The 17,005-nt window shown below is 41.9% G+C and overlaps 1 protein-coding gene and 1 long non-coding RNA gene across 2 annotated transcripts in view; one reads left to right on the forward strand and one right to left on the reverse strand.

Moving 5' to 3' along the window:
- Window positions 1–10,214, reverse strand: part of grin3ba (glutamate receptor, ionotropic, N-methyl-D-aspartate 3Ba) — a 119,117-nt gene extending 108,903 nt beyond the window's left edge. Inside the window, exon 1 of the mRNA XM_088310692.1 lies at window positions 9,485–10,214. Coding sequence (XP_088166818.1) covers window positions 9,485–10,066 — 582 coding nt within the window. The 5' untranslated portion in view covers window positions 10,067–10,214. The remainder of the gene's footprint in view (window positions 1–9,484) is intronic.
- Window positions 10,215–10,839: 625 nt separating this feature from the next.
- LOC148342687 (uncharacterized) lies at window positions 10,840–14,515 on the forward strand. The gene is made up of 3 exons (XR_015846114.1): window positions 10,840–11,112; window positions 13,433–13,525; window positions 14,250–14,515. It is a non-coding gene; the product is annotated as an uncharacterized LOC148342687 (long non-coding RNA).
- Window positions 14,516–17,005: the final 2,490 nt, after the last annotated feature.

Below are 17,005 nucleotides of genomic sequence, written 5' to 3' on the forward strand. Positions count from 1 at the left end.
AGCAAGACATGTAGACAGGTTGCATAATACTCACAAGCAAAGATGTTCGACGGCGGTGAATTGAGTCACCGGGAGGAGGAATGACTTCTTTATATACGGCATCTCATGAAATGTCAGATGTCTTTGAAATATTTTTACTCTAAATATAAGCACAACATTTTGCTTACCCAAGAGCCAAACAATAAATTTAATGTTTATTTTTGCTTTAAAAAAAAAAAAAAAAAAAAAAAAGCATTCCTATGTAATACACTTCAGTACAGTAGGGTACAAAATATCACGCTGGTGTGAAATGACTTCAGACATGCTTCACGGGCCAGCGGCGCAAAAAAAAAATAAAAAATGCATGAATAAACAGAGAAAATTGAACTAAGGGCTTCAGACAGGCCCACAATACGCTGTCTGCCGTCCCTGCGCCATGCCATTAACGCCGTCGAGACGCCGCCGAACTGTCACCACGCCGCTAATAAAGAAGACGATGAGGTTTTTTTTTTTTTTTTGGGGGGCGAACACACACTTTGAGCTTCTTTGCAGCTAAGTGGCGAGCTCGGAGCAAACTGTCACTTGGCTCTGGCCTGAATTTTGGGGGGGATCCGCCCCCCTCCCTTCTGACTCCTGGGCGCTTACTGGGCTGCGGAGCAAATCCCCCTCATCATCCGAAAGAAAATGTGAAAGGCAGCAGGCTTGTGAAGCCTCATTAGGCTTAGTAACTCATAGCACTGCACAGCACCGCGTGTGCGTGTTACATGTAGATATGCAACAGCGTGCGTGTGCGTGGGCCCACCTCGTCTTTTTCTGCGGGGTCTTCAGATTAAAATGTCATTTCATTCAAGGGATTTTTTTTTTTTTTTTTTTTTTTACCTCCCCAATAATTTTCAATTTACTAGTGAAGGGATGTCATTAAAAAGCCAGTAATAATAAGAAAAGAATGAGTGAATGGAAGGACACGCGCAAGTGGAGGGGGGGGGGGGGGGAGGGATCGAGGGGGGGCTTGTTCCCAGATTAATGATAAAAATACTAATTATGACATTCAAAATAAATTACAGCTGTGTGAAAGGTGTCGGGTTAAATCAGAAGTGGGGAGTCATTTCATTTTTTTATGGCAGCCGAGGCCGTAGTAAATTTATACCGCTTAATACAAAATGTGATTTTTTTTTTTTTCATTTTTTTATAATTTCTTTTCTTTCCCCATCTTTGCAAAATCGCTACGATACGTCGGATTGTATGCATGAGTGACACGGCGACGACACGTCATGCGTTTGTCCCATCTCGCCTTGACTATTGTACCGTATTGCTTTCTGGTTTTCGAGTGTTAAAACTCTCCTTGTTGGTACAAAATGCTTCAGACTAGAATTGAGTGACATCTGAATTTCAGCCTGTTTTATTGCCGCTTCCCCAGCACCAGTTTCATAAATTTTGCGTACTCCCAACGTAGCAAGATGCACAAAAATGTCTCAAGGACGTTTGAACAGGAAGTGTGTCCTTTTGGTTGAAAGTGGCCATATTGGAATTCCAGGACTCATTCTTGGAAATTCACTCAAATGAGCCCCAATTGAGAGCAAGAGAAAGTCGACAGATGGGCAGCTCTAAATTGTCAAGCTTTTGCGTGGAAGACATTGAATGTAGGCGGGGCAAAGCATGGACGTTTGATGATCATTTTATGGATTCTTGGAAAGCTTAAAAAAATTTAAATTAGACCCCTGGCGCCGCTTTTATTGAATGACACAAAATGGGTCGGAAATGTCGATCGTAAAAACACTTGCGCACCTTGGCGCTCGTTCAATTAACCCATCGCACACTCAGCATTGAATGTTTTCGGAAGACACAAAACGAGTAAGTTCAAACGAACCGTCAACGGTTTGCGTACTTTTGAGATCGGTGTTGTATTGGCGAATTAGTTTGAAGTCTTTCGTCGTCGCAGATGAGGCAGATAGGTTTGCGTTTAAATTTGGGAATAATCTGCTGTCTATTTTAAGTAGTGAGAAACTCTCCAAGAACAAACTTCACTGGTTGCATCGACAATTCAGAGTATATTATCTCAGAAAAGCAAATTGGAACAGAAGTTAACTTGAAATTTGAGAGCAATTTTTTTCCCTTCGTTTCGCATTCCTTCCAATGAAATGTGCACGTAGCGTAGCGCTTCTCTCGGGCTGACTGGTACAACTCAAGTTAGCTCAGCGAGTGGCCACGTAAGATGGCCGCCAGTGGCTTCACAGAAGCTCATGGCGAGTCAGCGGAATTTTTAGTCTGTGGCCAGGGCCCCCCTCTCTTTTCTTCTCCGGGGGGGGGAAATAACAGTCTTGAGCTTGGACAACGTCTTGCGTGATGTCTGCCATCTAGTGGTGGGCGGGCAAGGCCTGCAAGGCCTTCTCTGCTGGCCTAATATAATCAAGAAATCATGATCGTATTCGGCACATTGATGTCATATTATATCCTAGCGTCGTATTTTTAGCTTAGCGTTTTTATCCAATCAGAATTCAGCTAGCTCGTGTTGCCAGGCAGATTTCACAATACCGGAAGCACCGATTGAAGAAACTCTCATCAGATTTGGAGTTATTTACGTCGTTTTGTTCCACCCCTCACTTTTTTTCCGAGCCGCTATCGAGAATCCGGCACGCAAACTTCCCGTTAATGTCAAACCGGGACAAAGGCAGGAAAGGACGGAAAAGATGCTCGTCTCCTCTCCGTCTGCGGGACGGTGCATTCGATCCTGCAAGCGCTTTATCCCTCCCTTTTTACTTAAGCTAATTAGAAGCAGTGTGTGACCCCTAACTGTAAATCTCTGCTGTCTATCTTTTGACACAGAGGACGCGCGAGTGTTAAAAAGCGAGGAGGAGGGAGATGAGGAAGAAAAAAAAAACAAACCAGAATGAGGCTTTCGAAATTCCCACTTGAGCAACGTGATGATATTTGATGTTAAAGCTAACGTAACCTCTATTCATCCCCCTCCCGAGTGAATGAAACCGCGTTTAGATCGACCTTCCCGGCTGGAGCGCAAACAGTGTGTGCCGCTTTAGATAAAAAAATTTTTTAAAAAAAACATCTTTGCAATGGCGTCGCTTTGCAGCGCGACCTCGCCGAACACCTTTTGACTTGCCGAGATTATCGCGAAAATAATTTCTGAGTCTGCGACGGAGGCGAGGCAGGCAGGGAGGGAAGGCGCAAAGGCTTCTTTCCTGATTTGCTAAATGTGATTAAGCGAGGAGGCCGCTGTGGCGACAATTCATTATTTTACCACCAAGGATGTGTTTCTTTACCGTCTCCTTCCGCCCACGCCCGCAATTCATACTCTTGAAATACACCCTCGGAATTCTTCACAAGGCTTCATTTCACAGTCTTGATTTGCTATAGCGTGCGTATTATTTGTCTTTGTTGGTGCGCCGCATGGTAAATATCCTATCAGTGAAAATGTCTGATTAATAATTCAGGCTGCGGTTTTTATGATATAAACTAGGGGTGGGCAACGGATGGCCTGTGGGCCTTATGCAACCTCTGCGAGCGTTGAATCAGGCCAGGCAATTGCGATAAACAAAATGAAAGTGATGATGACGATTTTTTTTTTTTTTAATGGGAAATCTTTGATTAATTTAGCATCACACTCGGAGTGGCCCTCGATGAATTTTTGGAAATGAACAAGTTGTAATAACAGCATTGACCACTAGTTGGCAGCAGTGGCGGGCCGTGCATTTCACACGGAGGCCTTCAGTGAACTCCCATCTCATAAATCCCCCTCATATTAGCATCATTTATGACACCATGGCTGGAGAAATAATGCACAGAAACACACTTACACACTACCTGAGTGAGTGTTGGACGACCTAGCTTCTCATGAAAGGTCCGTCTTGAAAATGGCCTCGCAAGTGTATCTGCAATTAAATCCATCTTTGGTATGTTTGCAGCGTTTCGGGTTTTATTTTTACAACTCATGACAATGAAGCCGTTCAGTCAAGAGTCGTCCAAATCGCAGCCGAAACTAAAAATCAAAGATCGCCAAACCAGACATCCAAAAATTAATCGGTGCTCTTATTTTCTCTGTTACTGTGAATCGCATTTCTTTCGGCAACTAACACAAATTTCGGAATGCTGCTGCGGCGTTTCTCAATGAGTCAGACAGAACACGGTTGTTAGATTGGCTTCCGAATAGTTTTACAATCGATTTTATAGCTGAGTTTTTGGAGGCTGTTTGGCACCAAGCGATGCAACCGAACCCCTTCCGAACCAGAACCAGTCCGTTGTCCCAGATCCTCAGGGGCAGTTTTTCTGGTTGCTCCAAAGTTGAGGTTCAAAATGAGAGTTGGTTGCGCAATCTGCAGCCAAGTGCCGAGTAGATATGACAAAAAAAGGGTGGTATTTAAATTCTTAAAATGGGCCCCCTCCCCCCCAAAAAAAAAAAATCTGCTGATTTATTGGTATTTATTTGTTCGTTAAAAATAAATAAAATTTTTTTTTTTTTTTTTAAATCAGCTGATTTTTTTTTATGATAGATGACAGCTGGTATTTATTTGTTCGTTAAAAAAAAATTATAATAATTATTATTTTTTTTAAATCAGCTGATTTTTTTGGGGGGGGCCGATTTCTTCACACTATTTTTTAAGACAAATAACATTAATGCAAAAAATGTTTTAAATAAGCCATTTTTTGCTTATTTTTCTCTGTTTTGTAAATTTAAATACTAAATGACAACTGATTGCAAAACAATTAAATGCTCTGCATGTAATTCACAACATTATTGTTGTTCGAATCAACGGACAAAAAAATAAATTAACAAAATTTTATTCATTATATATATATATATATATATATATTTTTTTTCTTTAAATGAATCAGCCGCTTAATCGTTTATCGGAATTTTAAATCTGCCAAATATCGCAATTGGCATCAGCCAAAAGGCCAAATTCAATTCAAATTCAAAACGAACTCAGTTAAGATTTAACACAAAACGAGTCAGAAACTTGCTCTGACGTGACTTGAAAGTTTGACCAAGATTTCTGATATGAACTTTGAAGAAGAGCCGTTGAGAAGGAAGAAATCTCAGGACTTGGGCCTCAGTCACGGCAAACATTATGGCTTTCTTACACTTCAGCCACATTTGAAAATGACCAAAGGGAAATTGTAAGAGATATTAGAAGTGTACCCACACATATGCAGTGAAGACGAAAAAACATTTTTCCGCTAACGACCCAGGCTAAATTTAAGACCTTGACACTGTTGTGCTACTTTCCTAATAGACAGTGACTTTGGCGCCAACCGGTGGCATCTTTTAGAAAGCGCACAAAAAAAAAAAATACTGTATTTGAGCTGAGTATTAGAGCACATATCCACCAAATATCAACACGTTCTCCATGTGTGTAGAAAGTGCGAAATGAACTCACACGACATCGAAACCATTCTGCCTCCAGTTTCCCCAAAGGGCAGTGCGAAGAGGGGGGGGGGGGGAATCGCACTCCGAGAGGGCAGCGCACAGCAGCGCACAGGGGGTTTGCTCAACAGAGGCTGCCCATTGTTGCTGCAGCGTGATTGAATACAAACACACGGAGGACACAAATGTAATTCTTTTTGCAATCTCGAGGATTCTCGCGGCCGAGGGAGTTTGGAGCGGGAAACAAAACAATGCCGCCTGCCAAAAATCTGCTCAGTCACGGACTGGTCCCAAAAAAAAAATGAAGATTTTTTTTTTTTTGGGATGAGGAGAGGATCTACTGGGAGGTATGGAAATTCTGGAGATTTTTGGTGTATGTGTGTGCGTGAGAGAGAAAGAGCGGAGCGCATGTTTAGGAGGTGGAGATGCCCACATGGCGCCCACTCGAGGCTGCTGCTGTTTCAACGTGGACTCGATAAGCGTGTTGACGCACATGGGACGACTGGTTATTGGCGGCTGACTGCCCAAAAGTGTGTGTGTGTGTGGGGGGGGGGGTGCGCGCGCACGTGTGTGTGTAGTCCATGTCAAGACACCAGGAATGCCTTTTAAATGGTGACGCAAGAATCGTTGTGATTTTAAGCCGAAGCCGACAAATCGTTTCAAATTGTGTTCCTCCTGACGGGGTTTTTTTTTTTTTTTGTTTGTTTGTTTTTCAATATTCAAGTTCTGTTTGCTAGTAATGAAGGACAAACTGAAGATTTTGGAGTGTATGAAGTGGCACCTTGAGAAATGCTGAACAATTTTGAAAAAAAAAATATTTATTAAAAATTGCGCTTATTTATTCAAGGTCCTCTGCCCCTCTATTTTATTTTTTTTTTACAAAAATAAACAATTTAATTAATCTGTATTACAACAAACAATAAATCACAAAGTTTTTTGCACAAAAAAAGGTTGCTGAGTGTCAGCAAGAATGCAAACAAATCTGTGGCTTTATAACTTCCATGTTTCGTATTTCAAAAAGGATTCGAAGTAATCATGTGGACTGAACTTCTTAAAAACCGAACTACACTGACAAAACAAAAAGTTTTTGTTGAAATGACCAATTTTTTTTTTGTCAAGTAGTTGGACGAAATCAAATCATCTGAATCAGATACATTTTACGTAAAAATTGTCAAGGCAGCCTTTGCGGTTTGAAACTCGCAATCTACTACATCGCGATGTCGATCTGAATTTAGTTGATTGTTCAGCCCGCGTCTTGAGATGCGACGTAAATTTACAAGTTTTTCAAGACTTCGGTCTGTCTAAGCCGACTCCCGATTGAAGTTTCCTCTCAAACTAAAACCTAAAACAAAGACGATCACATTTTTCAAACAACCAAAAAATATTGCCATTGCGATGCCCCTGCTAGCTTAACGCTAACACATCGCGCCAACGCCGTAGACGACAACACAACACACAAAGACTGACAATCTTTACGTGACAAAATCCGTGACGTTCTCGATGCGAGCCTGAGGGCACTGTGACATCAATTTCAGTCGACAGAAGAGGGCGCTGTAGGGGGAAACGGTGGCGCCCTCAGATGGATGAATCTGGAATAAATTCTGATTCCATGAATCAAATATTTATTCATATTAAACTACAGTAGATGGTTCACATGGAATATATTCTTGCGAAAAATAATTTTGCCTCCAGTTCACCTTTACGTCTTTTTCATTAAGGCGTGTTGATTTTGAAAGTCAGCAGGTGCACTCGTATATCGTAATTACAACGTAAACGAGCACTGGACAAAAAAAAAAAAAAAAAAAACTCCTACTGCGACGCTCGCTAAGAAAAACGCAGAGTTGTGTTCGCGGACATGCAGACACGCTGCGCTACACTTTACCACCACAAAAAAAAAAATGTGGAAAAAAAAAAATAAGCTAAAAAGAAAAAGGCTGATGCATACAGAAAGCGAAAAGAGTGATGGTTGTTTCTTTTGCCCTGTGGCTGTGTGCCAGAATCCCACAGAGCTCAAAGTCCTCCTTGCAGCTGGAGGAAGCTCTCAGCTGTGTCCTGGCTCACCCTTTATCGTCTCTTTGCTCATCTCACATCTCCCACCTCCCTCTCTCTCTCGTTCGCCCTCGCCAAGCGACCTCATCGTCGCGTCGGGGTGACTTGTTATTGAAATCAGATACGACTAAAGTTCATCGTTAGACGTTCTCATTCCTCTTGCTGTCAACTTGTGTTGCCTCTCCCTTGGAGTGTGTCCGTGTGTGTGCGTGTGTGTTTGTGTAGGTGTGTGTGTCTACGGGGTGCGTATATAGTCAAATATCGACAATTTACGACTAGAATATAAATAAAATTAATGACGGAAAAATCTGTAGATTTTGCCCCCCCCATTTGTTTTTCGTCGTTAAGACAAAATTTGTCCCAAGCTAAGAAATTAAGACCTGAACAATATCATTTTATTTATTTATTTATTTATTTTTTTGTTGTTGTTGCTGATTCAGATATTTGGCCGAATAAAATTCCTAAAGCTGATTAATCTGATGATCATTAAAACTATTTTGTATAATAAATCAAATACTTTATTTATTGGTACCTTAATGCTTATAACAATAAAGATATGAATTACTTGCAGAGAAATTGACTGTTTTACTATATTTTATCCCTTTTTTTTTTACTTTTGCATCGCGAAAAATCTATATATCTATATATATATCTATATATATATATATAGATATATATATATATATATATATATATCCAATGACAACATCACGAATTATCATAAATTCCAATTCCTGTTCTATGGTTACCAGTACTTTTCACCACAAAAAGATATGACGGGCTAACGCCACCTCTAAATTCTTTCGATGCTCCCCGAGCAGAAGTCTCGCGAGATTTGCCAATATGACGATTTATAGTGGACCCTATCCATAAATCGTGTGCGCGTGTAGTAGGTCTCACACACACACACACACACGCTCGCACACACATCCGAGCACCACACAGCACAAACACATAAATATTGGTACACACTCGGCGACAGGAAGCAGGCGCCGCAGCACTCGGCAGCGTCTATCAACCTGCAACTCAACTGTTGGGGTGATTCACGCGGAGAGGAAACTAAACACCTCATCTCGCTCACGCACACACACAAACACGCAGTCAAGACTTCGCGGAGACAGCTTGAAGGAATAATAAGAATACGGTAAATAAAGAGGCTTCTGCTGAAGGGGCTTGAGAGTTCAGTGCAAAGTGAAGGTATTAAACATGCATGCGGAGGGGGCCTGCGGGTTCGCCCAGCACTGAAAGGACGTCCAGGTTGAGCTCATAAGTTTTCAAACAAGTATTTCCCAACCTTTTATGGAGCCAAGTCACTTGCGTGACTTTTCACAATGGGCTCGATGAGTTCAACTCAAAGCTGTTATTCTGTTTTATAAGCGGCAAAAGGTGGATTGCGCATTCTGCCATCTAGTGGAAGACTATTGGATTGTTCTGCCTGTCAGTATACATCACCTGCATAGAAAAATTTAAATGACATTTCAGGAAGGATATTTTACTCTGATCACAGAAAATTGTGATCTGAAAAAGATTATAGTTGGTCCCGGTCTGAACGATGAAACGATAAAAGAACGATAAAAGAAAAAAAAAACTTTTATTCGATGGGAAGTTACATTTCCCACTGATGAGAGCAAGGGGGCGGGGCCTAGTGTACGCTGAGTGAAGAGATTTGGATTGATTCAAGATTTACTCCCGCTCTAGTGGCCGTTGGAGGTAACTGCACTCCTAATTGTTTCAATACAACTCAATCAAGAGCTAAAAATTGTAACTATTAAAAAAAATGCCACAAACCCAGTAAATCATTCTCTGATCAAGCGGCACATCTCGCGTGCAACACCTGATGATTGAACGTCAATGCTTTGAAATTAACACCATTAGTGTTAGGATGTATTCATTGTGTTGCAATGTCCTAAAAGACTCCAGTGTATTGAATTCATTGACATTTAGGACACTTCGAAAAAAAATAGCCAGCTTTTCAAAACAGCAACAACAAAAAAAACAGTTTGGAGCAAGAGGTGCAGCAACAAGCAGCATGCAAATAAAATGTTTCGGAAGAAGACGCACGCGGACGCACGCACGCACCTTAGTGACAAGGGGCTCCGTGTCCTCCAGGATGGAGATGAAGGGGGTCTCCAGGAAAGAGGAGAGGAACTCCACCTGGACGAGCTCCTCGCTGGAGCGCGGAAAGGCGAGCACGGCGCTCACCCCGCGCACCACCAGCTCCTGGCAGGCGCACCGGGACAGCGACGCCGGGTCCCATCCGGCCGGGGAGCGAGCCACCACCTCCAGGCTCAGGTTGTAGGGCAGCAGCGGGAGGCTCCGAGCCGGGTTGCCGCTGCCCGGGGTGGTGGAGGTGGTGGACGAGTCCGAGGTGGTAGCGGCGGCTGCTGCGACGGCGGCGGCGGCGCTCTGGTGCCGGAGGCTAGCTAGGGCGCGGTTGAGCGCGTTCTGTATCCGGGCCGGCTGGCGAGCGGGCAGCAGCGCGCCGAGGCGCACCGTGTGTCCGATCCGGGCGAGGATGTGGCACGACGGCGGCGGAAGCAGGCACGGCTCCGGCGACGAGAGAGCACCCAGCAGCAGCAGGAGGAGGGGGAGGAGGAGAAGGCGGCGCGGGGGTCTCCAGGGGGCGAGGCGGTGGGTCCAGGGTCCGGAGAGGGGCACCATGCTGCAGCTCCGACACGCGACGCAGGAGGACTGGGCTCCACTCGGCGGGAGATGGCATCGCTCCCTCTTGGCTCCCGGCTCCACCGCTTCACCGGGACTTGATGCTGCTTCTTTTCCGACCACCTTACTCGCAATTTGGCGGTTCTTCAACACTTGCGTAAAGTTCTTTAAACGAACATCCCCACCAAATTTAAAAAAAAATAATAATAAAAAGAAAGCGACGCGCAGCTCGAAGCTCGGAGCAGTCCGGCTCTTTTTCTGCTGTCTGCTGGAGTCAGGCACAGCAGCTGCGTTCGCGCGCGCATGTGCGCGAGTGTGCGTGCGTGCGTGCGTGTCCTCCCGCCCTCCAATAATGTAACCTCTCACGGAGACTGGCTCTTGTTGAATTTTAATGGCAAATTCGGTGACTAACAGACGGGTTTTGTTCATTCACAAACGCGCGCAGGACATTTTTGTGCGAATTTCGAAACGCGTCTTAATATATCGCTCAACTCGTAAAGTTTTTTCCAAATTCCAGTGAATATTTTTTTTTTTGAAACAGTGTTCGTAGGGCATGCAAATAAATGCCCCGCGAAGGACTTGAGTCACGTCAAGGTAAGTCGATTATTCGATGACATCATTGAGGGGGACAGTCTCGTCATGGTGTTCGTTTTTTTTTTTTGTTGTTGTTGCTTTTAGTTCAAAATTGAATTTGTTTGGCTTTTGTCCCTTTGTCTGTTTGTCTCATTACGTTATTGGGCCCACCTGTGCTTGCCATCCCGGTCCCTTGTGTTAGCCAATCAGCTCCCTCCAACCCTTTGCGTCTTGTCCAGGTGTTCCTCATTGTCCCGTCAATTTGTCTATTTAGCTTCCTGCTTTCTTTCGGTTTCGTGTCTTTGTCCTCTGACCTTCGTCTTGTTGCATTTGTTTATTGGCAGTTCAACTCAGCTTAATATAAAAAAAAATAGTAAATCAAATGAACATCAGAAAATCTTGAAGTGAATTCCTCTCCAAAGAGAAAGTTTAATATTACGTGGTGACCAAAAACCGCAATCGTCCCAAAAAATGTGAGTAAACCTCTTCACTTATGAAAATGATCGCCCCAATATTTGCCATCTTTATTGACGATTTATCGAATTATTTTCCTCTCCTTGGGAAAAGATGATGTCCGAAAAGTGTGATGAAAAACATCTCTACTCATGCCCACTTCAACTTCTGCAAATATTAGAAATATCGCACCAATATTTTGGATTTTTATGGACGTTTAGTGTTTTCCTCTCCGTAGAAAAAGTGCAATATCGCTTAATATCCATGGAATGACCGCCACAATATTTTATACGCATTTTTATCTCCATATGTCGCTCACCCCAGAAAAAAATGCTTAACATCCATCAAATATTTTTCTTTTTCACGAGTTGGCCGACCTCATCTTTTGTTTTTATTCAACTAGCGTTTTTAATATCTAAAAATCTCCGAACACTCCTAGCATACGCCAACCGCCCACGTTGACGTCGGTGTGGTAAAGTGACAGTTTTCCACAACATCTCCGCTCTCGTTAGCGCACAGTTGTCGCTCACGCATGATTGGACGTAACATTTTGCCGACAAAGCTGTGAGTTTTACTTTGCGCCGCTGCCCTCGTTCCTCGCCGCCGCAGGTATCGTGGCCCCGCCGCCGCCGGTTATGAATATTTTAAGACAAGCTTGCGAATGGAGTAAGCCAAATCAGCGAGGCTTACCGCTATCCTCACCCAAAACCGGCTTTTATTTCCCGAACTGCCCAGCCTGGATAGGCTTTTATAAAATGTCCCCTTTTGTGGCCAAAACTTTCGCCGGCTCCACCGGGCGTGATAGTCCGATGACGGGAGAATCAAAAGTGCTGTGTACATTGACGAGATGCATGAAACGGGTGATAAGCGGCTGCATGCCTTAAATGATCATACAGAGTAGTCAAGTCGATTAGTCGACTAGTCGACTAATTAGTCAACTATGAGCAGGTAATGTGCACGCGCTAGGATTTAAGGGTGAAGATTTTATCCGCACTAAAATCTTTCATTTTTGACAGAAGAATCAATTTAACAAGCGTACAAAACAATCAAACAACAAAATAGAATGTCAAGTTTCAACATCAGCTGCATTCTCTATCGGGTTTAAATCTGGAGAGTGAAAAAAAGTTTAGCGTTTTTTTTTTTTGGGCGGCGTGTTTGAGCTATTGAGTCTGACAACAGTGACGGAATTTTCATTTATACAATGCAATATAAAACTTTATTTATGTAAACAAATCATGCTCTAATCTCGTTGCACACTTGAGTACAATGACAATAGAGGGATTTCTATTTCTATTCTATTTCTATAATGTGTCTCACTTTAAAATTTGTTACAGTATTAAGCTTTTAACACATTTTTGCACTGACAAAAAAATTGCTGAAATATCTGATGCATGCATTTTCCGGCCTTAAGCATATTTCCTTATACGCTACGTCATAAACCTGAAAGTGGTTTTATTTCATTTCACTTTTATTTGTTACAGTCTACGATCTTTCCCCTTAATTTTTTTACACTCGTGCGATAATTGAGAACATTAAAAGTTGACATTGACTTGCCTCTGCCACGTGTCATCAAACGAGTATTTTTACTGTATTTTATTTTTATTTTGCCACATTTGACTGAATTTAACAATTTTTTTTTTCCGCTTGCATAAGAGTCCAAAATGACAAATGAAACAACACGTGATGTTGACCAGCCCGACGTATATGCGTGTCGCGACTACGCACACATTTTCGCTCATTTTCAAACTTGCGTGATCGTTAAAAATGCTAAATATGAAAGGTGAAATGTCAGCGAATGAGATGCCGTTTTCATTTATTTGACTTTAATTTTGCTAGTGTGCTGCATTTCCCTTCTTTTTTTCTTCCCCACTTGTGACAGTTCCGAATATTAAATCGCCGCTTAAAACATATTCCTGCACACTTGCTACGTTTTTATGACGGCGACAGACTATTTCGATTTCCATTTTTTTCCTGAGGGACAAAATTGACTGTTGACCTGCTGTGTTGCACACAGCACAGCTGTAAAAAAATAAATAAAAATCTATACACGCTGGAAATTGATCTTAAAACTGGCTAGAATTTGACCCACGTAAAAGACATTCACACACACACACGCACACACATCATCGTTTAACCTATTGCCTCCTATTGATGCAAAATTATATCATATTTTATCCCCACGTAAGAAAATATATAAAAATACACTGGTACCTGGACTTTTTGTCAAGTCCAAACTCTCTATTTTCTGACAGTAGATTATTATTCAAACAAAATTTTGGAAAATCATCCCACTTCGGCTACACCTTAAGCCTTTAATTCAAATTGTAATTATTTCTCAAGGTGTCGCGGCGAGACAAAACTAGCCAATCGGATACGATAGAGAAAGCTTTGCACACAGCGTCAAACCACTGGCGCCGACGTGACCGTCATCAGGTAAGATGATCAGCCGTCGTATGTTTTCGTTGTTTTGTACATTCCAAAAAAAAAAAAAAAAGACAACAACAAACCGGTAACCTTTCATGTTTGGCAATGCTCCCGCATGAATAACTGAAGGCAGAAGGCTACATTCAAATCTTGCTAGCAGTTTAGCTAGTAGCTTTGTGTTTGTTTTATTTCACAGTAAAGTCCAAATCGGAGTTGCAAACAAAAAAAAATAATTTTTTTAAGTTGAATTTGTTTTAATCCTTGTTCACTTAAATTGGCTGCCACTTGAGCTAGCGCTCAGAGTTAGCATTTTTGCTTGCGACTGTGGTTTAATTCATACAGATGTGACATTTTAATTGGTTTATTTATTTTACTGTGAAGTGAATTCATATTTGTCCACTGAATCGTTTGTAGTTTCACGAGCAAGTTTAATGAATTAATCGTATTTGTCTGTCCTTAGCGTTTCGACGACTTTAAGATCACATAACAGGGGGTGTTAAAACGGCCTCCAAAACAAAAGCGTCTTCCTCGGGAGGATGATTTTTCCTTGGAGAAAATGAACTGTGTGTTTTAACTGGGCTCTCCTTTGCAAGATAACAGCCAGCCAGCGTTTAAGCACTTGCACGCCGCGCTGCCAGGCTGGCCGCCGTAATGCTGATAGCCCGTTCGCATGCCAAAATATTTTGCTGAGATTTATATTCCCACCTCGCTACTGGGCGTCTTTTTCTTTCAGCGCGGCGGACAGCGCCAGTTTGCAATAAAACTGAGGTGGAGTGTGTGCATGCTAATTTGGGCCGGGGACAGCGCTGGTCGTGCGTGTGCGTGTGCACGTGTGTGTCCACCCAAGTCATGAAAGTGAAACGTGACGTGTGCACACAGCTGCTGACGATTCTTGGGAGGTTCAACTAAGAATGTCTGGCTTTCATGACTTCCCATCTACAGATTTTTATACGTCAACCTGACATATTTTATTTTAATGTATTATTAATTTTCATGATAGATGGGTGCTCGCATTTCGGTGATGAGTAACAACAAAATGGCATATTGTAAAAACTGTCATTTTTTTGTTATTTTCATTTTGTTCAATTGTTTTTAATAAGAGGGGAAAATCTAAATTGAGGTTTTTATAAAATAAAAGTAATCAATCAAAATAAATGGCATTGATTAAAAGTATTTTAATATTTAACATTCTAATTTATATATTAATTATATCGAATTAATCAAGTGTACTTTGAAATTTCAGATTTTATTAATTTTGTTGAAATGTTCTTTACTTGATCAAAAATTTAAATTAAATAGTTCACTGTCAAAAAAAAAAAGTTGGCTGAACTCCAGATTTCAAGAGCAACAAACTTTGAGACGTACAATTTTAAGTTGGCCAATTCATCAAACGATTTTAAGTTTTGCTAATGTAAAAATTGGCTTTTCCTGTGTTTAAACAAACAAATAGACGTTTACAGAACTAATTCTTGCTTGTTTTGTCACCCAACTTAAAAATAGAAATCAGCAAATTGTTTTGAAGCAAATAACTTGTTTGTTTTGTTGCGCTAACTAACATGGTGGCCGTAAATCTCAAATCATTTTAATTATTAGCCCAAAAGAACACAAGTTTTCTTTTATTTTTGTTTAGGTTTATACAATATGAAAAGGCAACAACAATATAAATACAAATGAAATCAAATACATTTGCTCAACACAAATATTCTAAAATTAAATGAGTCACTTCTCGGATCTTTTTGATACCCACCCAAGTCCCGTTCACCAAACAGATGCTAACATAACTAGCATGTGGCTAACGCTATATACCCAATTCCACTCTGAAATGTCTGTCAGGCATTTTTAAAGATTGATTAAAATTTGGCTTCATGTCATTTTTTCCCCATTAGATCCTTAATAAATTATAGATCATGAATGAAACTTACTCTCCTTCCTCATTATTGAGATTCTCGACCGGAGGCGTTCACTCATTGATTTCTCAGCTGACAAATATTTGAGCCTTCGGAGGAAGCCCCCCCCCCCTCCTCCTCCTCTTTCGCGCTGAGCGTGTGCGGGAGTGTGCGTGTTCCTCTTGCCTAATCGTTCGTAGCTTGTCACCTCCAGTGACGTTTCCAGTGATACTGTTTGCCTCACTGTTGGCCTGGGACAACCTGCGAGCGCACACGCACACGCACTCGCACGAGCACACACGCGCGCGCGCACACCTAGGAAGTCATTTCACAGCCTGCTGGGCGACTCGGCATGTGTGATAGCGGCCCACTTTAGTGACAAATCTAAGACAGTTGTGGCAAAATGTTTAGTTTTTTTTTTTCTTTCTTGCTCCCTGTGCAGAAAAATGTGGAAAACTAACACGAGGGGGTTTTGCACGCGGGGAGCAAATGCAGCAACATTAATCTTGAATGGCTCTGCTCGAACGCACACACACGGACACACAAGCATGCTAAAGTTGTTGAAGCAAAGGTAATATAGCTGTATAAAAATTATAAATCCAGGCCGTGTGTTGAAATATTACTGGGGAGAGAGAGTTTATTGCCAGGTTTGTCTTGGTGGCGCGTTGGGCTGCTGTAGCACAAAATGTCAAATGTGCTGTTCGAAAAGGTTTGTGCGAAAGATTCCAAATGTCAGAACACCTTAAAAGCTTGTAAAATTCCGAGTATAGGAGCCAAAAACGCCTGTTGCTCGCACGCCTCGCTTCGCTTCTTTTCAGACATCAAAGGATGAAAAGAACAATGGCTGTTTGGAGTTTTGCATCGACTTTTTGAGCACGAGTGGCCTCTTACTGGGCTCACTTTAGAAGCTTCTGATGACGACTGCTGCTACTTCATTTTTCTTTTTTTTTCCCATCCATTCATCGTGAAGCTGTTTGTACCGTTTCTGTGCTGTCCTTTTTCAATATCATAGTTTTTTTTTTTAATGCTATTAAATATTGAATTACCTTGTGAATGAGATGCTTTATGAAAAAATAAAGCTGCCTTGCCTTGTAGACAAACGACTTTAATTTGAATCTCCTCTGACCACTGTTGTGCATTTTGACTCCCATTTTTTTTTTTGTTGTTGTTTGACAAGAAGCTCTGAATAAAGATGCAGACTTCTATTTTAGCATTTCGTACGAGCTAACTAGCTAGCCGCTGACTAGCTAGCTGCTTGTTGACTATTTAATTTTGTCATATTTCAACAATTTCCAGTTAATGTTTAAAAAGGAAACATTCAAGTTGAAAAAAAATGTCTTACCTCCTGTTTTTGCCCATAGTTTGATGGGCCTAAACCTGCGTTGAGACGGTTTTACAAACAACTTACCCATTTGGGTCTGTTACTGCTATCAAGTCCAATTGGATTATCATTTGAGTAGCGGTTTTGTAGATTGCTACATGAGCATCTTGCCCGAGCTAGCATCTGGCATCTGCCAGGATGGCCGAGTGGTCTAAGGCGCCGCGTTCAGGACCCAGTCTCCCCAGGAGGCCTGGGTTCGAATCTCGAATTTCCCCATTGTGG

Source organism: Idiotropiscis lumnitzeri, chromosome 1, assembly GCF_059441095.1.
Source record: "Idiotropiscis lumnitzeri isolate Australia: NSW breed Sydney's pygmy pipehorse chromosome 1, RoL_Ilum_1.0, whole genome shotgun sequence".
NCBI classification, from domain to species: Eukaryota; Metazoa; Chordata; class Actinopteri; order Syngnathiformes; family Syngnathidae; genus Idiotropiscis; species Idiotropiscis lumnitzeri.